Source organism: Chrysochloris asiatica, unplaced genomic scaffold, assembly GCF_000296735.1.
Source record: "Chrysochloris asiatica unplaced genomic scaffold, ChrAsi1.0 scaffold00104, whole genome shotgun sequence".
NCBI lineage: Eukaryota > Metazoa > Chordata > Mammalia > Afrosoricida > Chrysochloridae > Chrysochloris > Chrysochloris asiatica.
Genome location: NW_006408622.1, coordinates 10,700,650 through 10,728,526, shown reverse-complemented (window position 1 = coordinate 10,728,526; position 27,877 = coordinate 10,700,650). Strand labels below are relative to the sequence as shown.

At 50.2% G+C, this 27,877-nt stretch overlaps 3 protein-coding genes across 4 annotated transcripts in view; all 3 read left to right on the top strand.

Annotated features, from left to right (window-relative positions):
* Positions 1 to 2: 2 nt before the first annotated feature.
* Positions 3 to 11,703, top strand: USF2 (upstream transcription factor 2, c-fos interacting). The gene is made up of 10 exons (XM_006867370.1): positions 3 to 64; positions 334 to 380; positions 486 to 604; positions 746 to 946; positions 1,405 to 1,555; positions 1,679 to 1,766; positions 2,048 to 2,106; positions 11,214 to 11,308; positions 11,408 to 11,536; positions 11,614 to 11,703. The coding sequence occupies exons 1-10, from the start codon at positions 3 to 5 to the stop codon at positions 11,701 to 11,703; spliced, it is 1,041 nt and encodes a 346-aa protein (XP_006867432.1).
* A 2,888-nt stretch (positions 11,704 to 14,591) lies between these two features.
* Positions 14,592 to 16,172, top strand: HAMP (hepcidin antimicrobial peptide). The gene is made up of 3 exons (XM_006867369.1): positions 14,592 to 14,678; positions 15,888 to 15,947; positions 16,068 to 16,172. The coding sequence occupies exons 1-3, from the start codon at positions 14,592 to 14,594 to the stop codon at positions 16,170 to 16,172; spliced, it is 252 nt and encodes an 83-aa protein (XP_006867431.1).
* Positions 16,173 to 25,808: 9,636 nt separating this feature from the next.
* Positions 25,809 to 27,877, top strand: part of MAG (myelin associated glycoprotein) — a 15,486-nt gene continuing 13,417 nt past the window's right edge. Inside the window, exons 1-3 of one of the 2 annotated variants that reach the window (XM_006867367.1) lie at positions 25,809 to 25,840; positions 26,268 to 26,336; positions 26,491 to 26,859. In XM_006867367.1, coding sequence (XP_006867429.1) covers positions 26,291 to 26,336; positions 26,491 to 26,859 — 415 coding nt within the window. In that variant the 5' untranslated portion in view covers positions 25,809 to 25,840; positions 26,268 to 26,290. Of the gene's footprint in view, positions 25,841 to 26,267; positions 26,337 to 26,490; positions 26,860 to 27,877 lie in introns of those variants that run through there. The other variant, XM_006867368.1, reaches the window with a different exon arrangement.

Genomic DNA, 27,877 nt, shown 5'->3' with positions numbered 1-27,877 from the left:
CCATGGACATGCTGGACCCGGGTCTGGATCCCGCTGCCTCGGCCACCACTGCTAACGCCGCCAGGTAAGAGCGCCGGACCGGGCCGCGCCCCGCGCGCCTGGGCCCCGGCCCTTTGGCCTATTGGCCGGGCCGCCATGATCCCGAGCGGCCGCGGGGCCCAGCTCAAAATGGAGGCTGCGAGGGAGGGGGAGCCAGCGCCCGGTAGTCGGGGCCCCCACCCCGGCCCGAGCGGCGCCCCGGCCCCGGCCCGGCGGTCCAGAGGCCCTGCACCTGAGCCCAGGGGCGGGGGCGTGGACGGCCCTGACCCCCTCTTCCCTCCGCCCTCCCTGCAGCCACGACAAGGGACCCGAAACAGAAGAAGGTGTCGAGCTGCAGGAAGGTGAGTGCACGCGGGGCTGCGGCTCGCGCCCGGAGAGGGGGCTGGGGCTCCTGGGTTCGGCCGGTGCGCTGACCATCCCCCCTGCCCTTCTCCCACCGACGACAGGCGGGGACGGCCCTGGGGCTGAAGAGCAGACGGCGGTGGCCATCGCCAGCGTCCAGCAGGCGGCGTTCGGCGACCACAACATCCAGTACCAGTTCCGCACAGAGAATAATGGAGGACAGGTGAGGCGTGGGGCCGGGAGCTGGGTGGGCAGGCAGAGGGGCGGGCAGCCGGATGGGTGAGCGGAGTGCTGGGAGGGGGCTTGGACCTGGCCCTGTGCCTGAGCCCCAGAGCCGGCTTCGCTGTTCTGCCGCCCCCTGCAGGTGACATACCGTGTAGTCCAGGTGACTGATGGTCAACTGGATGGCCAGGGTGACGCGGCTGGCGCGGTCAGTGTGGTGTCCACGGCTGCCTTCACTGGGGGTCAGCAGGCCGTGACCCAGGTGGGTGTGGACGGGGCAGCTCAGCGCCCAGGCCCCACCGCTGCCTCTGTGCCCTCAGGTCCCGCAGCACCCTTTCCTCTGGTAGGTGCCCAGCAACCCAGGGGGATGGAGGGTCACTAGCTTTGGGATTGGGAGGGAGGGAGAGCAATTGGATCACAGGGCTCCCTTTAGGCTATGGGACTTTGTGAGATAAAATTCGTTATCTGCCAGGTGAAGCCTTAGGCAAGATCTCTCCAGGCCTCAGTTTGTTTTCTTTAAAACAAGCCTGAGGCGGGCAGGGCAGTCTCGTAGAGATAAGAAGGAAGGGCCAGCAAGTCATTGCTGAGTATCTGCCAAGTTCCAGAACTGTCTGGGCTTGCGGAGACAGAGTGGCACACAGAGATGTTCCCCTCTCCCCACAGAAAATGTTATAAACGTCAAACACACCAACAAGGAGTGCTGGCCCCATCGTCACAGAAAGTGTCATAAACATCTACTGTGTCAACAAGGGGATGAGATGGGGGGAAAATAGTGATGGGTGGCCTCTGTCCTATACCCAGGCTGTAATCCAAAACCCCTTCAGTAATGGTGGCAGTCCCGCAGCCGAGGCTGTCAGCGGGGAGGCGCGCTTTGCCTATTTCCCAGCCTCCAGCGTGGGAGATACTACGGCTGTGTCGGTACAGACCACAGACCAGAGCTTGCAGGCAGGAGGTAAGTGGAACCCGGGACTAGGACCGAGGGCAGGGGAGGCCACAATCCTAGCAGGGAGGGAATTCCCCCCAACCAGTGCCAATTCTGTCCCCATCTGTGACACAAACCCCGATTTTCCTGCAGGCCAGTTCTATGTCATGATGACCCCCCAGGATGTACTGCAGACAGGAACACAGAGGACGATTGCACCCCGGACGCACCCCTATTCACCGTATGTACTAGATCCATGGGTTCATGTTCAGGAGACACTGGGAGAGTCTGATGTTGGATCTAGTGGAGAAAGAAATTTCTTGGGATGGGACTTGAACACACAGCAGGCAGGCACTGGGCATATTTGTTCTTTTCTTTCTGCCTGTCTTGTGTAAAGGGATCACCCTTTCCTCCCTCTTTCTGAATGTGGATTTATCTTACAGGGGTCATTTTTGAGGCTTATTGAGTACTTGAGTAAGTGGTACTTGAGGTAACGTGTCTTATTTTTTTTCTCTCTTCCAGGAAAATCGATGGAACCCGAACACCCCGGGATGAGAGAAGGAGAGCTCAGCACAACGAAGGTAAGGGCAAGGTGGGGCTTCTGTGTGAGCTCAGGCCGCCACCCTCACAAGTTGGTCCTGGTGTTTGGAGTCACAGAGAGGGAAGCAGCTGTAGCTTATTATCATACCTCCAGGTGCTTGATGCTTATTTGTTAAATGCTAGAGAATTGAAAGTGAGCGGAGAGGGTGTTGAGCTCAGCGTTGGGAACTCTTCGGCAGGGGCATGAACTGAGACAGGTGTTGTATCATGCGTAGGTGGTGATTTGAATGAATGGCTGACATCCAAAATGGGAGATGGCCTATTATATTATAGACTTGTGGTGATCTGGCTCCTTTAGATGTGGCTGCCATTGCAAGAGCAGAGGATACCCCTGGTGTCTAGGCCCCCACCTGGCTCCCAGCTGCCCATCCTTGTGCTCCCATTCCCTCCTTGCAGTGACTGCCTGGATTGCGGAGGTTTTGCTAGTCAGACACTTGGGGAAGCGGCTTTTGGCTAGCGGAGACCAGAGCCTCTGCCCAATAAACACCACATCCTACTCTGTAGTTCACTGCACCTCTTAAGCTGTTCCCTAGTCTCAAACCAGCAAGTGCCAGAGGGACACTTAGACCCAAACAACTGTCACTCCGCAAATATTCACTGACGGCAGATTCCGGCCTGAGCTGCAGATGCCCTGTGCTGCTGGGTCTGGAGACTGGTCTGAAGTGTTCAGGGTGCCCAGGAGAGGGAGGGGTTGTGTCTGACTGATGAGGCGGTCTGGTGAGGGTCCCCAGAGAAGTGGCTGTCAGACCTAGGGGAGCACAGAGAGGGAGACACAGTGAGGTCCAGTTGCTTCGGCAGGGCTTGTTTGGTCATGGTGGAGGATCTGTGTAGAGTCAAGGAAAGTTTTGAACGCCATGATGAGGTTTCAGGAGTCAATATGGAGAGGGGATGGGTGTTGGACCAGGGAGCCTGTGGCTCAGACAGCTTGCTGAGTTCGGATACAGTGGCCAACAGGACTGAGAAATCAGGATTTCATCAATCAGGGAGGGTAGCATGATGGGTCCTTATGGGAGAGATGTCAGGGGAGAGCTGATTTGAAGGGAAGAGATGTCTGGGCCTGGTTATGGGTAAAGTGAGTTTGAGGATCTCCAGTGAGCTCCCTTGGCATTCCTGGCCCCACGTACTGACCACTTGACCATAGACTAACCCCTGAACTCTGCACCTGCTTCCTTCTTGGTGAGTGCTGTCAGCATAGCTACCCTAGAGGCTCAGAGAGGATGCAGTGAGGAGAGCTGGGAGACCCACTAGCAGAGGGGCTGCTGCCCCACGCAGAGTGAATGCACTAAGCAACTTCAGTGGGACCACCCAGCTGCCCTCCTCCACCCAGCTGTCAGACTCTCGCTGCCTTAAACTACTTCCGAACAGTCTTCGCATCTTTCTCAGACTATAAAAGCCATAGTTTTATTAACCAGGCAGATCTTCATGATGCTGTGGGTGTTGTGAAGGAGCTCTGGTAGCGTAGTGGTTACGCGTCGGGCTGCTAATCTCACTGCCCGCAGTTCAAAACTACCAGCTGTTCAGAGGGAGAAAGATGGGGCTTTTTGCTGCCGTAAAGATTTACAGCCTCAGAAGCCCTGTGCAGGGTCACTATGAGTTGGAAGTGACTCCTCGGCACATAACAACAACAACAGTTCTCATGGTGCTGTGGGTTGGTTACACATTGAGCTGCTCACCACAAGATCGGCGGTTCAAACCCTCCATCCACTCACTCCTCAGGAGAAAGAGGAGGCCATTGGCTCCTGTAGAGGTAAACAGGGTTGCTGTGAGTCAGAATTGATGCAATGGCATCTATTGTAGAATATTTGAGCCACCCTTTGCCCATCCCCCGGTACCCTCTGCAGACCGGCTCATTTCTTTACCAAATGACTCTGTTTAAGGTCACTGATGACGATGTCATTGCCAAATCCACTGGCGTCCTTTCCTGTCTGAGCTCCAAGCTTCTGACCCTGTCTATTCCCTTCCTTTCGGGAATGTTCCATTTTACACTATCCTCTCCAGTTCTATACGCTGCCTCTTCCTGTCCTGTCCCACAAAACAAGCTTTCCTAAACCTCCCTGGGAAACTTGTTTAAAATCAAGCTCTCCTCAGAACTCTCCCCAGGAGCTGCTGGCTGAGTAGGTCACAGAAGAGCCAGGAGTCTGTGTTTTCAACAAATTCCCCAGGAGGTTCTTCCATCTGCGTGAGCCTGAGAAACTGCTCTGACTGGTGGTGTGCCTTAAGGTCTAGCCACCCTCCTCCATCTGCCTCAGACGTGTGAAACTATAAGCCCAGGGGCTGGCTCTCAGAAGCTCTTGTCAGTATCTCCAAAACCCTGATCTTCAATTGCAGATATTTGTTATTTTTCTGAGCTGGGGTGGGGAGTCTGCTAGTTTCCTCTGGAAGAGGGTCTGTGACCCACAAAAAGATGAGAGGAGGACTGCTTCACTGTGTCCTCTTAGGATTTCACCTGCCACTCAGGCACAGGGCAGGCCCAGTGTGCCATGCTTCTTTCTGGGACTCCAGAACCAGATTTAGAACCCATTCAGAATCTCCATTGCTGGTTCTCCTTGCCAAGGTACCTCTGCCGGATTTATCCCAAACAAAATTTAACCATCTTCCCTCCCCGGCGGCTCCCATGTGTTACTGCTCTTTCTGGAGTAATGACTCCCTTCACCGTTAGCCAAGCCAGAAATGCTAGCTAGCTACTATGTGATTGGGTCCTGATGTGGCGCTGTGGGCTGATGTGCCAGACTGCGAAGCTGTTTGAACTGCAAGGTTCAAGCTCACCAGTTGCCCCTTGGAAACCCTATACAGGATTGGTATGGGTTGGAACCAACTCGACGGCACTTAACAACAACAACATTGTTGGGTGCCATTGAGTCGGTTCCAACTCATAGTGACCCTGTGCCCAAGAGAATGAAACACTGTCTGGTCCTGTGCCATCCTCATAATTGTTGTTACGTTTGAGCCCATTTTTACTGCCACTGTATCAGTCCATTTCCTTGGTGGTCTTCTTGCTAGACTGCAAGGTCAGTTTGAACCGTAAGGTCAGCGGTTAAGTGTCATTCAGTCCGTTCCACCTCATAGTATAGGTTTTCCTAGGAGCATCTGGTGGGTTTGAGCCGCCAACCTTTGGTTAGCAGTTCAGTGCTTACCTTACAGTGCCACACTAGGACTTGGATCTGTGCTGTTGTTGTTAAAGTGCTGTTGAATTGATTCCGACCTATAGCGACCCTGTGTAGGATTTCCAAGGAGCAGCTGGCGAACTTGAACCACGGACTTTGCAGTCTGACGCATTAGCCCACAGCGCCACCCCAGGCCTCCAGGATCTGTGCTATGGTGGCTTTCAAATCAGCTTCCTGGTTCCCAGTTCCTCATTTTCCCAGCAATCCATGATACTGCAGGGGTCAAAGAGAACAAACTGCTTGATGTGTTGGAAACGGGGGTGGTGGGCCACTGGTGAACTGGGACACATGTGTCTTGCATGAATGAAGGACAACCCTTGCCCAGCACAGAGTTTTGTCAGAACGGAGCCCACTGTTTCCAGAACTTTGGAGAAACCAGAAATCTAGATCTTTATATGAAATCTGATCTTTAAATGCTGGATTGCATTGTGTTTTTCTGTTTTACTGGCTTCTGTTTTTAATGTTACACATTCATTCTTTGGGTTTAATTTGCCATATTTCCTACCTTCCTCTCTCCCCCAGCTTTTAAAGGTGATTTTGAGCCCTTTTCATTCTAATTATAAGTGTTTACAATTGTAAATTTCTCTGTGATACTTAGCTGCCTCCCATTTAATATGTTATATTTTCAGATCAAATAGTTTCCAATTCTCCTTGTGATTTCCTTTTTTGACCCCTGAGTTGTTGAGAAGAGTGTTACTTAATTTCAAATTATTTGTGACTTTTCTGGATAGCTGTTTGTTTCTGTTTTAAATTTCTTTCAATTCTTTCGTGGTCAAAGAATTCCAATCCTTTTGACATTTTTTTGATACTTATTTTATAGCCGGGGAGTCCTGGTGACCCCAACAGTTAAGCACCGGACTGCTAATACAGATGGGCTGTTTGAACCCTTCAGCTGTTCTCTGGCAACCTGCTTCCATAACCATTCTTGCTAGGGGAGCCCTACGGGTCACGATGAGTCAGAACTATTCCATAGCATCCAACAGCATTAAGAATATGGTCTATCTTGGTCAAAGTTCCTACATGCACTTAAAGATAATGTGTATTCTTTCTGCTGCTGTTAGATGGAATATTCCAGGAGTTTCATTTAGGTCAAGTTGGTTGACAGTGTTCTGATATAAGTCAAATTCTTCCTCTTCTTTCTTTCTTTGATTTTTTTTTCCTGTAAATTTTCAATATCATGGTCTAAGTTTAGTATCACTCCCAGCATGATGGTGAATTGCAGGCAGATTGTCACATCATAGGAAGCATGTTATAACCAGAGTATGTAGTGACCTGGGAATGCCAGAGGCTTGTGTACATTGCATATAAACTTAGATATATTTTAATGCATGCATACATAAAAAGATACACAAATCCTAAACCTTTGCCCAGGTGATAAAGAAGACTTGAGCAATGTTGGCATTTTGTCAGTTACAGTGATAACTCCACTGTGGAAGGCATTGGATCATCTCGGTTATCCCTGGGAATAGAAATAGCATTTCCAGTCAGAAAATTAGCTTCTGTCTGATCCTTTGCTTTTATCCTTCATACATTGTGCAATAAGATCTTACTGCTTCCCAATTCTGTGTATTGACTTTAGCAAAAAAAAAAAAAAAATCCCCGATTGAAAGCATGAGCCATCATAACTCATCTATGTTGTAAGTTGGGGCCTTCTGGTTTCTGGTTTTTTCAGATTCTTGTTTTGTCAGTTTCTAAGAGAACACGATTCTTTTTAGCACTTTAAAGTCTCCAGCTTGGCTGGTGGATTTGTCTTTCTCGCTTCATTTCTGGGAAGTTTTGCTTCTAGAAAGTGTTTTCAATGTTTCCATGGAAGTAACTGAAGATGTAGTTTGGTCTTAATGGGCCTTTCTCCATTTTAAATGTACTATAACGGTTGACCCAAACTACAGGTTTGACCACATTGCCACCTGTCTTAATGATGATGTTGTTGTTGTTGTTGTTGTGAAGTGCTGTCAAGTCGGTTCTGACTCATAGCAACCCTGTTTAGAGTTTCTGAGGAGCGGCTGGTGGGTTTGAACCACTGACCTTGAAGTCGAGCGCTTATCGTACAGCTCCACACCAGGACCCCACCTGAAGGCCGTAAACTCAAGGCCCTAACCATGAAGTTCAAGGCCTTGATGGGCTAGTGTTATAACCCCTCATGCCCTTCCCCTACCTCACCCACCATACATTACCCAAATGAATTTCCAACTCACCCTCCTGGGATCTTGACACCTGTCTGTCTGATGTCCCTGCCTCTCAGGAACCAGCCGATGTCCAGCTGTTTCCTCTCTAAGTCTTTCTCCAGTAGGTCACATCATACTCCCACCTCCATAGAGAATCCAGTGCTGTAGCCCTGGCGTTCCCTGGTCACTTTACACATGCTGGTTCCAACATGCCTCCGAAAGGACAGGTCTCCTCACCTGCAGTTGCCATCGTGCTGTGAGTGCCGGTGGCAGAGATTGGATCGGATGTCGTAATGTACCCTGTGCACTAGGGTAGGCAGTTCGTCTGTAAGGAACAAGTGCCGAGTGGAGGAGATGCACTGTCTCTCTCTTCCCTGTCCCTGCCCACTCAGGATTTGGGACGCTCAGTGAGCTGTAGCTGCAGACACGTGACGGCCGGACTGCGGGAAGACAGAGAAGGGAGACGAAGAAGCTGTTTGCCATTAGAGTTCCCCAGTTGAAACGTTGGGAATGGAGGTGGTGGTTGAGGCAGCTGCCGTGGAAGGTGGAGGCGGTACCGCTGCTTCAGTTGGACAGTGGCCTCACCTGTCGGGCCCTAGGGGTCCTGAAGCCTGAAAACCGTGGCTGCCCTTGATGGCTCACCTCAGTAGTAATGGTGCCTGGGCGTGGATGGCCAGCATGAAGCGTGAAACTCAGTCTCCTGGCATGCTGTAGTCCTAGCATTTGGGAGGTTTCCAGAGGAGAGAGAGAGAAAAAAAGAGGCCAGGGAAGAGGGTGGTGTCACCCAGGCCAGAGCATGGAGGCGCTTGGAGCTGGGAAGGGGCTGGCTGGTCTGCAGGAAGTAGACGAAAGCAACTGCTGAGGGAAGTGTGTCCTCCAAGGAACCACCAGGGTGGGAGGAGGTACTGGCCTCCAAAGGTGTGAAACCCACCCACCCCAATATTATCACCACTGTCTTTGCCCTCCTCCCAAATCCCCCAAATCCTCCTTCACCATCCTGGTGGGCCCCACATGAGTTTCCTTCTCCACAAACACCTCCTGTGTAAGTCATCCTGGCCGGAGCTAAGGAGTGTGGGGTGGGGCTGAGAGAACAGCGGGGCTCACTTTTGCTCCCCCCCTCTGTGTGCTGTGTGCCTGGAAGGTAGTGAAGACTGACCGAGACAGCCTTGTCTCAGGTGTACAGATTTTAAGGGAGTGGTTGGGGCCAGGTGAGGAGCCCCAGTGAATGAGGGCGCTGCACACATGCCCAGTCTGAAGGGAGGAAGCTGCACTTGCTCACCTGGTGAGAGTTTGAGTGAGAGAGTAGAGTTTTGGCGAAGCAAAATCACAAATCTGGATACTTCCATTAGTCGCTGCTCTCTAGGCTAAGGTTCACGTTGTCCTCTGTGAGGAGAGACTTCTGAGACCCACAAGTGCCAGTGTGGGGAACTGGGACTAGCCACTGAGGCAGGGTTTTAGGTAAGTGTAAGTAAGACCTGGTTAGACTTTAGTTTTAAAGATGAAGGCAAAACGAAATCAAGGAGGCAAGAACTTTGGAGAGACCGAGGACTCTGGGTCTGTGGGAACTGTGGGAACCAATCGCAGGAGTCCGGGCAAGTGGAGAGTGGGCACTCACTTAGGTCTGTGTAAGGGGGCACTAGCCCATTCTTGCTAGTCACTAATCCGGTGGTACCTGAATTCTCCTAACTTCAGGAGGAGGGATCAGGATCAAACATAGCTCACTCTCAAGCTTTTGCCCTTCTGTGACCCACACTCTGCTTCTCCGCTGGCTTCCATAATTTGTTGCAGTGGCCACACACAACTCAGACAACACTCATGATGTGGTTTCTTAGGGAAGTAACAAGAGACAATTCAGGAGACAGGACACGGTTCTTCAGTCAGGACAGCTTCCAATCAAGAGAGCTCTCAGCTGCTTCTCTGCCATGCCCACAGGCAGGCCCCTCTCCTGGGCTTCACTAGACCTGGCCTCCTCAGCCCTGTTCAAACCAGTGTTGAATCTTTTTAGAGCCACTGACACATGCCCAGAGGCACTCGACTCTGCTAGCAAAGCCTCTGGCCCCAGGTGCTTACTCTACTGCTTTAGGGATCGGCAAGCCTACGTCAGTCATCTCACACCATCTCCAGTGTACAGTTTTCATTGTCCCAAGTCTAGGAGGTTCGCAGGGCAGGGCAGGGGTTCAGACCAGCTCAAACCAGTTGGTCCCTGGCCAACAGAGCATACATATTGCATAGCAACCAAATCTTTTACTCAAGTAGAAGACAGCAGCGCTCGACCCAATGACAGTGACCGATCACACATTCAGAGCAACGCCGTTGGTCACCGTCCACTGTGGACTCGGACTCGGAGTGAGCCTGTGCAAACAGAATGAAAGCCCTGGCCGGTCCTCGTGCTCACAGTTGTCATGTTTGAACCCATTGTTGCAGTCAGTGTGTCAGGGAGGTCTTCCTGTTGTTTGTTGACACTCTTGTTTTCCAAGCGTGCTGGTGCTGTCCTTCCCCAGGGACAGGGCTCTCCTGATAGCACGTCCAAAGTACATGAGACAGTCTGGCTGTCCTCACCTGGAAGGAGCGTTCTGACTGTAATTCTTCCGAGACAGATTGTTCGTTTTTCTGGCAGTTTATGGTAGGGTCCTCATTATTTGCCAACACCATAATTCAAACGCAGTACTTCTTCTCTGGTCTTCCTTCTTCATTGTCCGACGTTCACATGTATATGAGGTGATTAGAAATACCATGGCTTGGGTGAGGCACACCGTAGTCCTCAAAATGACAGCTTGTTTTTTAACACTTGAATCTTTTGCAGCTGATTTGTCCAAGGCAGTATGTTATTAGGCTTCGTAACTACTGCTTCCGTGGACATGGATTGTGGATCCTTGACAACTTTAGTCTTCCCTGTCTGTGAAGTGCCATCAAGTCAGTGCTCACTCATAGTGACCCTATATAGGATTTCCTCCAACCTTGTGGTTAGTAGTTCAGTGCTTATCCTACAGTGCCACGCCAGGACTCTGGTGTTTCCTGCTCTGGTCAGAATCCCACTGGCAAGAGATTTGGTTCCTGTGTAACACATAGGAATGGAGCCGCCTCAAGCTGGTTTGTGTAACACATAGGAATGGAGCCGCCTCAAGCTGGTGTGAAGCCTTGGTGCAGGAACCCTGGGTCCAAAGACTCCAGGCATTTCCTGATGGTAGTGAGGTCCCCTCAGTGGGCAAAAAAGGCACATAATTTGCATTGTAAATTGACCAATCACAGTGCAGGCTGTGGCCCACCCAACTATTTTTGGCTGAATTATACCCCAGACCTGAGAGGCCACATATAAGAGAAACCTATTGCATGGTACCATCCAAGAACATGTCCCCATAGAACCAGAACGCCATTTGTCAAAAGAAGCCAAAGATGCCAGTTACCTGAAATTTCCCAATTTGTAAATGCTGGCTCTGAATTTTTAACTTTTTAAAAAAATACTCTGGGTGGGCCAACAAAACCTACAGCCCCTAGCTTTGATTTCTGCTCTAAAGACGGGTCTGGTGCTTGTGGGTCAGCATTTTTTCATTCTTGCATAACAAGGACTGTGAAGTAGGCATGGAAGCCGGGCTACCTGGCCTCGGGGTCCACCTAGTCTCTGACTAGCTGTGAGATTCAGAATCTCTGTGCCCTACAGCGGCTTAGAGTCATCTCCCTCCTGGTAAATCGCTCAGCAGTGTCCCAGGCCCACCATAAGTGCTGTATGCATAGCTGTCCTACTTGCTGTCCTTCCCACAGTGGAACGGAGGCGGAGGGACAAGATCAACAACTGGATTGTCCAACTTTCAAAAATCATTCCAGATTGTAATGCAGATAACAGCAAGACGGGAGCGGTGAGTGGCCCCTGACCCTGAGCCCCATCTGGGAACCAGACACAGGAACTGCCCTGGGGTGGGTCGGTGGGCCAGTGCTTACTCTGCCATCCTTGCCAGAGCAAAGGCGGGATCCTGTCGAAGGCCTGTGACTATATCCGGGAGCTGCGTCAGACCAACCAGCGCATGCAGGAGACCTTCAAGGAAGCTGAGCGGCTGCAGATGGACAACGAGCTCTTGAGGCAACAGGTGGGTACAGGACCTGGAGCTGGGTGGGGGGCGCCAGGAGCCCGCCCTCTCCCTGCACCCGTGTCCTTGTCTCCCAGATAGAGGAGCTGAAGAATGAGAATGCCCTGCTTCGAGCTCAGCTGCAGCAGCACAACCTAGAGATGGTGGGCGAGAGCACTCGGCCGTGACAGCCCACCCCAGCGTGCGAAGCGGAGCCCCTTCCCCAGCCCTTAGCACAGAGAGGGACAGATGCCCCTCCCCCAGCTGCGTTTTTTTATAGTAGATTTTTAACAAAAAACGGGGAGAAATAATGCATTTCTGTGGATACAGCCCCCATCACCCACTTGAACTTGGAAACAACATCTTCCCCCATCTGTCTGTCTGTCTCCCCTCTCTCAGCCCCCATTAAGTCCTGGCACATCCAGCCCTGCCTGGAGGCAAGAGGGAGGAGGACAGAGCCCCCGCATAGCCCGCGGCCTCCTTGGTCCCTAGAGGTGCTGAGACAGGGTGCTTATGGGAAGGAGGGGAGCCTTTGGGGGGGGTCCTCCCCAGAGCCTGGACCTAAGCAGGGAGGCCATGTCCTACCCCACCTCTTGTTTCCGGATCCCTGCTCCCCTTTGGGTGTGTGTGTGTGTTTTAATTTTCTTTATGGAAAAAAAAATGGACAAAAAAAAATAGAGAGGTATTTAACTGCAATAAACTGGCCCCAAGTGGCCCCCGCCTTGTCTGTGTGTCCATCCATCTCAGAAGTGGGTGGGGATGGGGGAAGCTCATGTTCACAACCGTGTGCCAATCCCTGGTACCCAGTGTGCTGGTTGGATGGAGGATGGATGTTCTCTGAAGCCCCAGGTGTGTGTATGTGGGGCCGGGGGTCAAGGACAAGTGTCATGTTGTTGGGGGAGAGGCTGGGGTCTCCCATGTCAGCAGTTCCTAAACTCAGGACTAGCTTCTAACCTTCCCTTTTAGGCTGAAGCCCTCCCCCCGGGACCAGCCAATGGTGGGGCCTGGCCTTGAGCCCCTCACCCCCGGGGAGGGCCAGTGGCCAGGACACCAGGCTTGGCCCGGCAGCCTGTCGCCTGTCACTACGGCTCTGGCGCCGCCGGTGCCATGACCCCTGCCCCTGACGGATGATGAAACCTGGGCTGAGTGAGATGCGGTGGCGCCTGGCTGGCCTGAAGGATGCCGCCGTGTCTCCCTGTGACCGTTACCAGGGTCTGCCTTACTCCACAGCCCCCATTCACTTCCATGCAATCCCGGGGGCCACAGCTGCCTTTCAGGCCCCCTCTGTGAGCTCTGCCTCCGTGCCCCCCGAGCTGGCTCCAACTGGTCTCTTCTTCGTGCTCTTCTCCTAGACCCTGGCCTTGCCCCTGCTGGAGGCCATCTTTGAGGGAGGGTATGGTGGACAGATAGAGTCCTGGTCTGGTGGTGTAGGATAAACACTCATCCCTGAGGTCAGTTAGAACTACAAGGTTGGTGGTTCAAACTCACCAGGCACTCTGGAAACCCTATGCAAGGTCACTATGAGTCAAAACTGACTCAATGGCACTGAACAACAATGGTGGACAGGAGACTGAGGGAAGGCAGATAGTGGGGAGCAGTTCTTTCTAAGGGTTCTTCTGTTTGGTTTGAGACCAGGAAGAATTATTCATTCCTACATGGTAATGAACTGTGGTAGTAGGGTTGAGGCAGATTCGGGGCGGAACAGCCATCGGCCACTGTGATGGCCTGGCTAGGGAAGACTGAAAGCGGCCTCAGTTCAGCCTCGGGTTGTGGCAGTGGTGTGCTGGGGCACCAGCACTCCCAACCAAAGCAAGCTCTGGTCTATAGTGTTTGCAGATGGTTGGGTGGAACAATCCTACCACAGCCAATTTCCAGGGACCAGCATGATGCCCTGAAAAACAGCTGGGACGAGATGGGAATGTTCTGCTCTCACAAGCCAGCTCTAGTTCACCTCTGCACCCCACAGTATCTGCTGAGAGCCCCAGGATGGAGAAGAGTGAGGTCTCAGAGTCAGGCGACCCAGGCTCAATTCCCCAGCTCTGCCTCCAGATGGGTGAACTTAGCCAGGGCCTATTCTTTAGTTCCTCTTCTGTAAAGTAAAGCATGTCAGAGACTGAGGGGGCTGGAGGGCTCCTAAGAGGAAGGAGGGCTGTGTGGCTGACAAAGCAACGTAACCAAAATCAAACCCGCACCATCAAATCAATTCTGACACTAAGTCTGTACTGCAGCAGACAGCCTCACCTTTCTTCCACTGGGGGGTTTGAACCATTGACTTTGTGGTTAGCAAGCCCAGCCTAATGCCCCTGAATTGCTCAGGATGGTGCAGGTAGCTGGGAGCTGCTTATAAAGAACCAGTGGCCAGGCTGAGTTAACACAAGTCAATCAGTACATAAGCTTGGGAGCACACCTGGCATATAAGATGCATTCATTCATTAGATAGTAGTTACTACAGTTCCTGCTTAGCTTTTATGGTCGAAAGGCCCTGCATACATCCTCCAGACACTAGCACCACTTTGACAATTCAGAAACACTGTTGAGTGCTAGAGACTCACACTGAATGTAATCCCAACATTCCAGAACCTATGCGTGTATGAAGAGAACCTGATGCCTTGGGAAGCTCCCCTAAACTATGTCAGGCACTCCTGAGGTTCCCAGTAGGTGACAGCCCTCATCTGGGGGTGAGGGTAGGGAATGAGGGTACCTTGCGGGTCACAAAGCTATTCAACTTTTGGGGTGGGGGGAGAGTAATCATTCTTCTGCAATCAATAGGGTGATAATCACATTGAAAGGGTTCCCCAGGTGGCTGGCTGGAGGCACATGTCTGAGGCCCTGTCTGCCCCACCCCCTGGACACACCTCCACTGGCTAAGGTGACATAACCCTGTTCCCTGTCACTCTGTTCCCGCTTATCTCTCCCACCTTTTTGGCCCCGCCACCTTCTTGGAAATGAGTCAGGACAAAGGGGAGGGGGCTCAGCACCCCCGCCTCTCCAGCAGTCCCCATAAAAGTGCCTGTAACTGGGTCTCAGATACCAGAGCAAGTGGCGAACTGCACAACAGGACAGCCCGCCAGACGCAATGGCAATGAGCACTCAGACCCAGGCAGCCTGCCTCCTGTTTCTTCTCCTCACCAGCATGACAAGTGGCTCGGTTGTCCCCTACCAGGTGAGAGCCTACAGGACCAGGTTCCTAGCAGGGCAACAGGGACGTGAGGGCTAGACCCTGGAGAGGGGACCCCAAGGAGGTCCCCAAACCCAGGTCAGGGAAGAGGGCACTGGCTTAAAGAACAGGGATGGGGTATAGAGTGGCAGGGATTAGGGGTTCCACTTTGGTAGCGTAGTGGTTACGAATTGGGATGTGAACCGCAAGGGCAGCAGTTCGAAACTACCAGCTGTTCCGCAGGAGAAAGATGAGGCTTTCTGCTCCCGTAAAGATTTATAGCCTCAGAAGCCCTGTACAGGGTCGCTATGAATGGGAACTGACTCCACGGAACCGACTCCACGGCACATTAACAACAACGAACTAATTCCACAGATATTTGAATGTCCATTTTGTTGTTGCTGTTAAATGCTGTTGAGTCGGTTCCTACTTATAGCGACCCTATATAGGGTTTCCGAGGAGCAGCTGGTCGGTTTTGAACTGCTGCCCTCATGGTCTACTTTGTGCCAAGTGCTACTCAAGACATTGGAAAGAAAGCGACAAAACAAAGTAGATTTTTGTGATATTTACATTTTCATCATGGAATTAGCCAATACACAACATGAAGAAGATGCTTTGTGTTCAGGAGCATGCTCTTCATTTCATGAGTAACAAAAGAGGGGGGTAGAGTGATCTTGGTGGAGGTGGGGGGTGGTACAAGAGCCTAGCAGTCAAGCGTGGCTACTTTGTGAAAAAGTGACGTCTGAGTTGAAGCTTGGATGTTCCAGGCAAAGGGGACAGACACATCATGCCAAGACTGGAGGGGAGGACAAATGGCATACTTGAAGAACAGACAATATACTAAGGGACAGAAATGGTATTTGGAGATGAGGTTGAGGGGTGGGTGGGCAACTTTAAAATACAGAAAAATGTGGTCTGACTAACAAGGCTGAACGTTACTCTGCTGTGTGGAGAATGGGTTGTGGGGGGCACGCAGACGCACTGGCTACAAGGTCGTGGCCGGTACCCAGGCAGGACTGGAGTATGTCCTGAAGAAGGGTGACTGTGGAAAAAGAAAGGGACAGATCTGGGCTATGTTTAGGAAGGAGAGCTGCCTGTGGGAAGTGAGAAAAACCAGAGAACAAGGTCAGTCCTAGGATTCCAGCTGAGCGATTAGATGCCATCCAAGGGGTAGGGGCAACTCGACCATCTTCAACACTCCCCCTTTTTTCACAGACAACACAGCTTGCAGACCACCAGGCTCAGAACACAGTTGAAGCCAAGGATGGCTGGACGGTGAGACCACCTGGAATTTCCTTTTCAGTCACCCTCCCCTTCTCTCCCCTCACCCTTTCCCTCCCAGTCTCCTAACTTCCATCCAAGCCTCCCTCACTCATTCTCCCTTTCCTCCCACAGCCTTTGCTCCAGGGTCGAAGGAGGCGAGATACCCACTTCCCCATCTGCATGTTCTGCTGTGGCTGCTGCCATAAGTCAAAATGTGGGATTTGCTGCAAGACATAAAGCCTCCCTGCCCTGCCCCTACCCTTCCTTATTTATTCCTCTCTCCCTCCAACGCACGCTCCGTGAATGGTCTTGGAATAAAATGGCTGGTTATTTTATTTTCCAAACTGAATTGTCTGTTGCTCTTTCTTCCTGCCGAGGGTCTAGGCCAGAGGTCAGTTCTGGCCCCTGTCTCCCAAAGTTGGGTGTGTGGGGGTGGGAAACTTTAGTGAAGCAAATTTGTTTCCTTTGCCTTGTTTCTTCTGTTCAAAAGTCTTGGAAATGAACTTGCCAACAGCAGGGGATGAAAGTCAAATCTGGTTACCACAGAAGTTTCAAACTCAAATGCCTAGCAAGGGTATTCTAAGTGAGACCCAGGAACTCCTTCCAGGGATCCACAAAGTACTAAGATGTCATTTGCCTCTTTCATTCCTGAGTATACACTGGAGTTTTCTAGAGGCCACATGATGTGTGATGACATCATCACTATGGCTCATGGACTGTGTGCTTTGAAACATGCCCACTTTCACCTTCAAATGTGTCAACCAACTACAGTGCTACAGTGTAGCTCTAACTCACTTAAAACCTTTTGGGGGTTCTCAATGATTTCTAATAGTGTAAAGGGATCCTGAGACCAAAAACTTTGAAAGCCACTATCCTTCAGGAAGGAGCTCTGGTAGTGTAGTGGTTACGAATTGGGCTGCGAGCCGCAAGGTCAGCAGTTCGAAACTACCAGCTATTCTGCGGGAGAAAGATGAGGCTTTCTGCTTCTGTAAAGATTTACAGCCTCGGAAACCCTATACAGGGTCGCTATGCGTCGGAACCGACTCCACGGCACATAACAACAACAACAACATCCTTCAGGGACCAGACAAATACAGTTGCTGATGTAGTTAAGTGATATCAAGTCAATTCCAACTCACAGTGACCCCTGTATAGGGTTTCCAATGAGTGACTGGTAAGTTTAAACCAGTGACTTTGTGGTTCCAACTGACTTTGAGGTTGAGTGCTTATCCAAGACCATGCCCGGAACTCCATCTTGAATTACATTCTCTCAACAAGGACTCACTTTGCACATGAAATGCCTAAGGAATATAATTCACCTCCACAAGGGTTTAAGTTTTCTCTCATTACTTCTTGAAAGCTGTATCCCTTCTCATTTTCCCATGTTTGATAAAAACAGAGACATAGTTAAGTGTTTCATTTTCTTCTTAGCTCAAAACAAAACAACTGCACTGATATGATAGTCCTGGTGTGGCGCCATAGGATAAGCACTCGACCTCAAGGTCGGTTTGAACAGCAAGGTCGGTGGTTCAAACTCACCAGCTGCTCCTCGGCAATCCTATACAGGGTCACTATGAGTCTGAACCAACTCTACGGCACTTAACAGCAACAGCGATGCCTCCATGTTGGGTATTTATAGGAAGTAGTGAGACCTGGGGCCTCATGCAAGGAGGGTTCCAGGCGATACCCAAATCAAGGCTCCAAAGGGCTAGATCTTCTGATTTTTCAAGTGGATGGTAATCCTTACTTCAATGTGAAGTTTTGGAATTTTTAGAAATATTGGCAACTGATTTAAAGTTTATTTTTCTTCTTTTTCTTAATCAACACACTACAGGCCAAACTAAACCAAACTGAAGTAACCTTTTCAGTCTTGTGCACCAACAGAAGTCTTCTGCCCCTGCAGCCTACTAGAGCATTTGTTCTCAGGGACTAGGAGGAGAGGTTTCCAGAACATGGACAGGAGGAGCCAGGACAGGAACCTGATGTGAAGAGCCCGCCTTCTATTCGATTAATTTCTGGTTGTCCAGGCAGCTCCGCCTACTCTGAAACCCCGCCTCCTTATCTATGAAGGGAGGAGACTTAGCTCATCTGTTGAGCTGCTCAAACAAGTGAATGAGTGTGAAATTGCTTTGAATATCATCAAATGCCCCATGATAAAAAAGATTAATACAGGTAGTTCCCTACTTACGATGATTCTGACATAAGTCAAATATCTCTCTTTTTCCCTTTTTCTTTTTCAGTTTCCTAGCCTGCTATAAAGGAGTCCTGGTGGTGTAGTGGATTACGCATTGGACTGCTAACTGTAAGATCAGCAGTTCGAATCCACCTGTCATTCCATAGGAAAAAGATGAGTCTTTCTGTTTCCGTAAGATTTACAGTCTTGGAAACCCAATGTAGTGTTGCTATGAGTTAAAATGGACTCAACAGCTTATATCAGCAGCAGCCACCAGCTATAAGGCAGTGTTTTGAACACTAAATCATTCTAACACTGCACATCTGAGAAAGGTAACACCAGTAAATTATGCATGTGCTGCAATATTATATGTAGTGCACATTACTAACAATAGGACGTACACACACAAAACAAACAAAAAAAAAACCAATAGTTCTGAGTCGTAAGTGTGATTCCTTGTAACTTGAATACATTGTAATGAGGACGCCCTGTGTTGAGAGGAGAGGGTGGTAAATACCTTGTTGTTGTTGTTGTTGTTGTTGTTGTTAAGTGCCATCGAGTTGGTTCCAACTCATAGCGATCCTGTGTAGGGTTCTGAGGAGCAGCTGGTGGGTTTGAACTGCTGACCTTGTGGTTCATAGTCCACTGCTGATCCACAGCACCTAGGAAGTAGAAAACTTAAAATTGCTAATTACTTTTAATGACACCCAATACCCCTTGCATTTTAGCAAGTAGTTTTAACAAGGGTGGTTCTAGAGATGGGAGATGTGAAGCAGAGGTTCTCAAACTTTAGTGGGCATCAGAATCTCCCAGAGGGCTTGTTAAAATGCGATTGCTGGACTCCACTGTCAGAATTCCCCATTCAGTAGGTGTAGGATGGAGCTGAGAACTCATGTTTTTAACAAGTTCTCAGATGATAGTAATGCTGTGGTCCCAAGGGTTGCTAGACTCTGAGGACCACTGGTATGAAGCTATGAGTTCTGGCTGAGGGATGTGAGTACCTCTTGGTTGGACCAAGCTCCAGCTCCTACTCACGAGAGCCTGAGAGCTTACTGGTGCCCTGTGATCAGTGGTGCTTGCTCTGCATTATTGTTGGATGCTGTCAAGTTCGCTAGGATGCGTAGCAACCATACCTATGTACCACACAATGGTAACTTTACTTCTACCAACATAGACGTGGTTTTGTTTCTGACCATCGATGTGCATTCAATATTCTTTGCCAACATCATATCTCAATGGCATCCTTTTCCATTTTGCTTCCTAATTCTTTCATATATAAGGCAACTGAAAATACCATGTCTTGGGTCAAGTGCACCTTAGTGCTCAAAGTGACAACTTTGCTTTTTAACACTTCAAAGAAATCTTTTGCAGCAGATTTTCCCAGTGCAACACACCATTTGCTTTCTTGACTGCAGCTTCCATTGGTGTTGATTGTGGATCCAAAGCAAAATGAAGTCCCTGACAACTTCAACTTTTTTCTTTGTTTATCGTGATGTTGCTCATTGGTCCAGTTCTAAGGATTTTTGTTTTCTTTATATTGAGGTATAATCCATACTGAAGGCTGTAGTCTTTGATCTTCATCAGTAAGTGCTTCAAATCTTCTTCACTTTCTTCAAGCCTGTGTCATTTGAAATCCCAGGTTGCTAATGAATCTTCCTTCAATCCTGATGCCACATTCTTCTTCATGTAGCTCAAGGTCCTCAGATTATTTGCTCATATGATGATTTACACACCTCTTCTGATTTTAAACCAGGCAATATCCCCTCGTTCTGTTCTAATGACTGTTGCTTGGTCTATGTACAGCTTCCACATTAGCACAATTAAGTTGTCCTGGAATCCCCATTCTTTGCAATGTTATCCACAATCCAGTATGATGCACATAGTCAGATGCCTTTGCATAGTCAATAAAATACAGGTAAACATCTTTTTGTTATTCTGTTTTTAACCAAGATCTGATATCAGCAATAATATTAAAAGTACCATGGACTGTAGGACCAAGAAAAAGACTCCATTCTGTACATTAGCCTGAACACGTCCTCCTGTTCCAGGAACATGCTAAATCAGCTCATGCTGCCTTAGAATATCCTTTCACCCCTAGCAACAGCAAGAACTAGGTAAGTAATAGACAAGACAACCCAAGGCCAGATGCCAGATGTTTTCCTTATCCTAGCCTAAGAACAAAAGACCACCAGTACTGACCAATTAAACTGTACCATCTCATACTTTGCCAAATGCCAACCAATCCAGATATCGTAAAGCTGAAAAACCTAAGCTTGTTTGAAAACTCTATAAAAACTCAGCTAAGAAAGAGCTCAGGGCCTTTTCCCGAGTCCGCTGTGCCGGATACGGAGAAGGCCCAGGCTCGAGCTTGAATAAACAACCCTTGTGCACTTGCATCGGCCTCGGCTCCTTGGTGGTCTTTGGGGACCCTGAATTCTGGGTATAACAGGACTGCCAAAAGAGCAAACAAATCTGTGTAGGAAGAAGTACAGCCAGAATGCTCCTTGGAAGCCAGGATGGCCAGACTTAGTCTCTCATACTTCAAACATCTTGTCATGAGGGACCATTCCCTGGAGAAGGACTTCATGCTTGGTAAAGTGGAGGGTCAGCAAAAAAGAGGAAGTCCCCCAATGAGATGAATTGGCACAGTGGCAGCAGCAATGGGCTCAAGTGTAGCAACGATTGTGAGGTAGGCACAGGACTGGGCAGTGTTTTGTTCTGTTGTGCCTAGGGTCGCCATTGCTATGAGTCGGTACCAGCTCCATGGCATCTAACAACAATGATGACAATTCTTTGTTCCACGGCCTCTTCTGAATCTGGCACTCCTCTGCCTATGTATTGCTGTAACCCTTTAAAAATTATTTTCAGCAAGATTTTGCTCTTATTTGATAGTAATGATATTGTTCAGTAACTTCTGCATTCTGTTGGAGAATTTTCCTTTAGGGTAGGCTTGAATATGGATACCTCTCAGTTGACTGGTCAAATAGCAATCTTCCAAATATCTTGGCATAGATGAATGAGTACCCCCAGGCTTGCATCCATTAGTTAAACATTTCAATTGGTATTCCAGTCATTCCTGAAGCCTTGCTTTTCACCAATGCCTTTGGTGCAGCTTGGACTTCCTCCTCCAAAACCATAGGATCTTGGTCATATGCTACCTCCTGAAATAGTTGAATGTCGAACAATTCTTTTTGGCACACTGACTGTGTATATTTTCCATCTTCTTTTTTTTTAAGTTTTTATTGTGAATTGAGTGATAGTTTACATGGGAGAACATTGGTTTTACACTCATTGTTTATTGCAATGATTATAATCTCCTCTGTGCATCATCATTCAACAGTATTTGCTTTTATTCTCTCTGTTTTTTGTTTTTGTTTTTTAAGGGATGTACATAAAAACATTTAAACAACCAAAGGGCATATTCTGCAAGCCTGCCTCCTGGCCGTCAGCACACAGCCATTCTGTTTCCATGAGTCTAGAGTCCTCAGCTGCTCTATCTCTCCATGTCCTCATCTCTGCCTCCATATCTGGTGTCGCTGCTTCTCTGGATAGGGTCCCACCCTCCCATCTTCTTTTGATGCTTCCTGCATCGTTTAATATGTTACCCATAGAATCCTTCAATATTGCAACTTGAGGCTTGAATCTTTTCTTCGCTTGTTGGTTTGTACTAGATTAAAGTATAGTTTTGTCTTAAAATTTAGGGCATTTCCCATAAATATCTGGATTCCTGCCTTCTCTGGAAAGATCAGATGATCTGCCAACACTGGCAGCTGGATGCAGCAGTGGCTGAGCCCTTTGCACCAGCTCTCCAGTTCCCCACACCCCACATTCACTTCACCTGCTTCTCTCCTGGGGCCTGGAGTCTGGACAGTTCAGATTTCAGCGATTGTCACCAATGCTGATGCGCATGCCCATGGGACGCGCATGCCCAGTTCATACCCACAGAGGTCATGGAGTCCCAAAGTGCCCAGGCATATGGCCCTAAGGGGTTGGTGTTGACTCTGAGATTTTGATATATGAGTGCCCAGGATCTGGATGTCTTTACCCAAAGCTCAGACACCAACCCCTCTCTTCTCCAGGATCCAAGTGTTCAAGCCCCACCCTACTCTCAATGGGCCTTTGTCCGTGACTGGGAAAGGCACGGGCAGAGGCTGACATCATGAAGCCTGAGGAGGGGGTAGGACTCCCCCTCCTCCTCCCAGCCTTCTCTGCTCTTTACTCCCTGGTCTGAGGGATTTCCCCACCCTCACTCCTGGGTTCTCCCTTGGGAGAAAGGACCCTCTCTCCCTCCCCATTGCTCTGGCCCAGAGGAGGGTGGAAGATGCACTAGTGTGACCCAACAGACCATGGTTAGACCTCTCCACTTCACACTGCCCCCAGTCTCCGGCTCTGGAACCCCTTGCAATGGAAACGGCCGCGTTGCAGTAGGATCACTGTGGAATTTGTACACAGAGTGTCTCACAAGCCCCGAAATGAAGACAGCCTTGGCTGAGCACCTTCTGTGTGTCAGGCACTGTTCTAAGGGACACAGTCATGAACAGGACAGACAGACAATCTGTCCTCTGGAGCTCTATGCCCTGGGGGTACTTTGTGAGTGACTCATGGCATAGAGAGTGCAAATGGGCAAGCAAGCTGAGGACTGTGGAGAGAAGAGATGGTGTGAAGTGGAGGGGCCACGCTGCTGTGCAAGGATTAGCAACAGCTTCCAGAACAGGTGGTATCTGAGCTGAAGAGCCTGGAGGCAGAGTGGGAAGTAGGTTGAGTGGGCTGAACTTTCCAGGAAGAAAGGGCAACACCAGCAAAGGCCTCGAGTCAGTTTAAGCGCCACAAGATATTCGAGGAACATGTTCATCCACCTTCTCCACACTGATCCAGCTTAACTCCGTGCCCAGAGCTAGTCTACAAATCAGGATCTATTGAGAATAAAAACAAAGCCTCTGTTCTCCTAGAGGTCATGTTCTAAGGAGAGGAGACAGTTAACAACACATCAGGTGATTTCAGATGACATTAAGGAGTCTAGAAGAAAATAGAGCAGGATGAGAGGACCAAGGGGAGGTGACGCTACAGAAAGTGGGGGTGTCCCCTCCTCTTGCCCACACTGGCCTCTGCTGGTTTCTCAGGACCAGGGTGACACCAAGATTCCCTACAAAGCCTTCTGTTCTCAACCTGAAATGTCCTGAGGGATTAGAAGCCCCTCCCAGGGACCCAGAATCATGATGCATGATGATGGGGGAGGCGAAACGAGTGTGGCAGCCATCCCCTCCCCAGCCCCATCCAGGAAGGAGCTAGTAGAACCCAGGCGTCAGGCTGCCCAGTCTGAGCCCCGTGGTGACAAGGGCCCCTTTGTGCCCCCATCCCCCAGGGGCAGGGAGGAGCTGGGCCCTGGAGGCAGGCGGCCCCTGGCACCCGGGGGGTGGGGGGGGAGGGGAGGGACCAGCAAGTGGGGGCCTAGACCCTGGGAGGCCAGGGGACTGCGAACTGGGCCTCGGAGCAGAGAGTGCAGGAGCAAGCTCATCTAACTAAGTACCAGTGGGAGCGGCTGGGGCAGGGGCACCCAGGCACGTGCCAGGTGAGAGAGGCTGCAGGTGGGTGGTCAGTGTGAATCACTGCTAATTTAGGGTGCTAGCTTGAGGACTGCTTTGGGAATGGGCTGGGGGCATGGCAGGGACAATGACTGGGCTTTGGGAAGAAACCACAGAGGCAAATAAGAAAGAATCCTTCCCAGGACCCAGTGTGGCTGGAAGTTCTGTAGGGACAGCTGACTTGAAGATCCCACATTTGGAGCAGATGGAGACGGAATGGTCTGGAACTGGGTGGGTTTCCAGGTAACCAAACACCTAGGGAGTCCTGGTGTGGCACTGTGGGTTAGTGTGCTGGACTGCAAAGTCAGTCTGAACTGCAAGGTTGGCGGTTCAAGCTCACCAACCACTCCTAGGAAACCCTATACAGACAGGGTCGCTATGAGTTGGAACTGACTCAACAGCACTTAACAACAACAACAACAAATGCCTACATCTGGCCATCTAGGAGATGGGTGGGGCAGTGGGTTGGGAGTGAGCAAGCGCTCACCACAGGTGCGTGTGCACGTTCATGTGTGTATGTATGTGACTCTTAGTCTGCATCGACGCTGCTCAATGATTTCTAGATTATTGTCTCCCACATGGCATTGGGCTTTTGGAAAGGAAACTTTTTAGATGTGCTTTTCCAAATTGTCACTTGCCTCCAGGCATGAAATTCTAAGACTACAGTTACACTGTGTATGTAGAGTCCTGGTGTAGCGCTGCAGGATAATGCACTGGACCTCAAGGTCGGTTTGAACCTCAAGGTCGGCGGTTCAAATCCACCAACCACTTCTCGGAAACCCTGCACAGGATCCCTATGAGTCGGAACTGACTCGACGGCACTTAATAACAACATGGTTATGTGGTGTGACCCTTTCAAGGGTCACAAATCATTATTACCTATAAAAATGTACCCATCTCAAGAGCCACTGTTTGCTCCCACTGGGAATGCATGTTTAACATGTCAATGCAGCCCAGGTGTCTGGCCCTGGGCTCTGTCTGTCTCCCGTCTTCTTCCTGTTGCATGTGCATGTACCTGCCACGCGTCCATCAGCATGTGAGACTGTATATGTTTCTACTCTTGGGTATGTATGTGCAGGTCCATGTGCTTGGTCCATATGTATTTGTGGACCTGTGTGTGTGCGAATATATGTGTGTGGTGGGGGTCCATGTTTGTGTGTGTAGCTGTGTGTATATCTGTATGTGTGTGTGGGTCCAGACAAGTGTGTTGTGTGCTTGACCACATTGTCCATGTGTGTCAGATATGGTGGGTGGGAGGAAGGGGTCGAGGTGCATCTGTGAGTAACCATAATTGTATCTTATCTGCACATTGTGATGTGCAGGCACCAAGGCCCAGGGCCCACATATGTGTTCAGGGTCCCGATTGGGTATCTGGATAAGTGTCTGTTGTGTGAGCAGGCTGGATCTAAACCCATCACATTTCATACTGGTGTGTGTATGTGTCTGGCTGCTTGCGTCTGGATACATGGGAAGATGGAGAAGTGGGCGGGGAAATTCAGCCACTTGGAAATCTGGCTTCCATCCTGAGACAACTCACTAATACCACATCCCAGTCCTTCCTGGCCAGGGGTGTCTGCCTCCTCCCTCAGCCTCCACCTACCCCAGAGGTCCCCTGGGATGAGGCAGCCTCCCCCTGAGGGAACAGGGCTCTTTTGTCCTGGGCACTGACTTCTGTTGAGAGTGGGGACATCAGGGGCCGTCTGTGGGGAGGGAGAGGGCGGCAGGAATTCACACGGCATGTTGGGAATGCTGATGCTGTGAAACCCAGTCATTGATGGGACCATGTCTCTGCCTGCCACCCCCAGGGCTCAGCCGTGGGACATCTGCTCCCTCACCCCACTCATCACAGCACACCACCACTATCCCCCCTCCCAATGTTCTGCCACGCCCTTTTCTTTCCCTACAGTGCTTCTACATTCAGGCTCAGGAGGTGGGGTTGCTGTGTAGAGTAGCTGCTAGGCTATGTGGGAAGGTCCCAGGCTATCCCAGCCAACAGATGCAGCTTTTCAACAGGCCTGTGCCACAACCCATGGTGGGTACAGAAAGAAGGAAACAGTCGGCATCCAGGCCACCTCCCCGCTGTTCTAGGTTGGCTGGCTGACCCGGCGTCAAGGGAGACCGGAAGACATTTCCAACTCAGGTAGACTGAGGTGAGAAGCAGGTTATTCACTTCCCCTTTCTCTTGCCCTCCCTGTTTCCCACTTCCCACTGGTCCAGCCGTGCTGGAGACCCACCCCCAGGGTGTGAAGGGGTTGAAGATAATTATCAGCATATCACTCTCAAGCTGAGTAGTTAAGACTCCAGACTGGGAGCCAGGCAGCCCAGACTAGAAATCTAATCTGCCACTTACCCGCTGAGTGGCCTTGGGCAAGTTACTTAACCTTTCTGGACAGTAGCTATAAAATGGAAATAATCATTGCACCTACTTCAAAGAGACCAGATGAGTTAATAAAGGCCTGGCCTCGGGTCAAGGTCATCGTGAGGCAGCTGACAGCAGAGCAGGCCCTTTGCGGAAGCCATGACTGGAGCACCCTCTTCCCTTTCCCTGGCTGTAAACTTCTCCTCTCCTCTCTCTAGCTACTGCTCACTTGCTGTACAAAATGATATTCCTCACGACACTGCCCTTATTTTGGATTATGATTTCAGGTAATGGCTTGTGAGTGGAGGTTGCTGGGGAGCAGGGATGTTGTTTTTGTGGATCTTTGCACCACCAGGCTGGCGGCAGGTGACAGGTGCAGCTGGTGGTGGTGGAGGGGAGTTTGGGCAGATCATGCCTCTCAGCTTCTATGCTTGCCCACAGCTTCTCGAGGAGGCCACTGGGGTGCCTGGATGCCTTCGTCCATCTCGGCCTTCGAGGGTACGTGCGTCTCCATCCCTTGCCGCTTTGATTTCCCCGATGAGCTGCGGCCTGCTGTTGTGCATGGTGTCTGGTACTTTAACAGTCCGTACCCGAAGAACTACCCCCCAGTGGTCTTCAAGTCCCGCACCCAAGTGGTCCATGAGAGCTTCCAGGGTCGAAGCCGCCTCCTGGGAGACCTGGGCCTTCGCAACTGCACCCTCCTGCTCAGTAACCTCAGCCCCGAGCTGGGTGGCAAGTATTACTTCCGAGGAGACCTGGGAGGCTACAACCAGTACACCTTCTCAGAGCACAGTGTCCTGGACATCATCAGTGAGTACTTCAGAGGTGGGACAAGTACTTAAGGACTGGGGGCAGCACTGGGGACAGCCAGGGGTGCAGCAGAAAGTCCAGCAAGCAGCCTTCTCTGGCGGGTACAAACCTCGATGCCCACAGAGACCCTGCCCAGGACAGAAATAAGCTAAGCATAGCCTCTTGTCCTGAAGACAGTGGGTGCTCTAAGTCTTCTAGAAACACCTGGGGGACAGGCATTGGGGCCCAGGGGCAGGCTCTCTGGGTCCTTGCATTAGTTGGTTATCTTGGGCAAATTACTTAGGTGACTGGGACCTCAGTTTCCTCTTCTGTAAAATGGGGATAAGAACAGCACTTAGCTCGGTAGGTTAATAGCTGTCAAGTGGTCAGAGCAGGACACCTGCATCTGGCTAACATTCTAGATGGGAGCCTGTATAGGGCTTCCAAGGAGTGGTTGATGGGTTGAACCAACAACATTTCAGTTCAAACCGACCTTGCGGTCCAGTGATTATCTTAGAGCACCACACCATAGAGTCCTGGTGTGCCGCTAGAGGATAAACATGGGATTGCTAACCACAAGGTCAGTGGTTCAAATCAACCAGCCGCTCCTTGGAAACCCTATACAGGGTTGCTATGAGTTGGAGCCAACTGTGCAGCACCTAACAACAACAACAATTATATATATATATATTGTTGTTGTTGTTAAGTACTGTGGAGTTGGTTCTGACTCATAGTGACTCCGCACAGGGTTTCTGAGGCTATAAATCTTTACGGGACCAGAACGCCTCATCTTTCTTCTGTGGAATACCTGGTAGTTTCAAACTGCCAACCTTGAGGTTAGCAGCCCTATTCATACTCACTACACTATATTTGTTGTTGTTAAGTGCCGTCGAGTTGGTTCCGACCCATAGCGACCCTGAACAGGGTTTCCAAGGGTGTAAATCTTTACAGGAGTAGAAAGCTTCATCTTTCTCCCGCGGAGCAGCTGGTAGTTTCGAACTGCTGACCTTAAGGTTGGCAGCCCAATTAATAACCACTA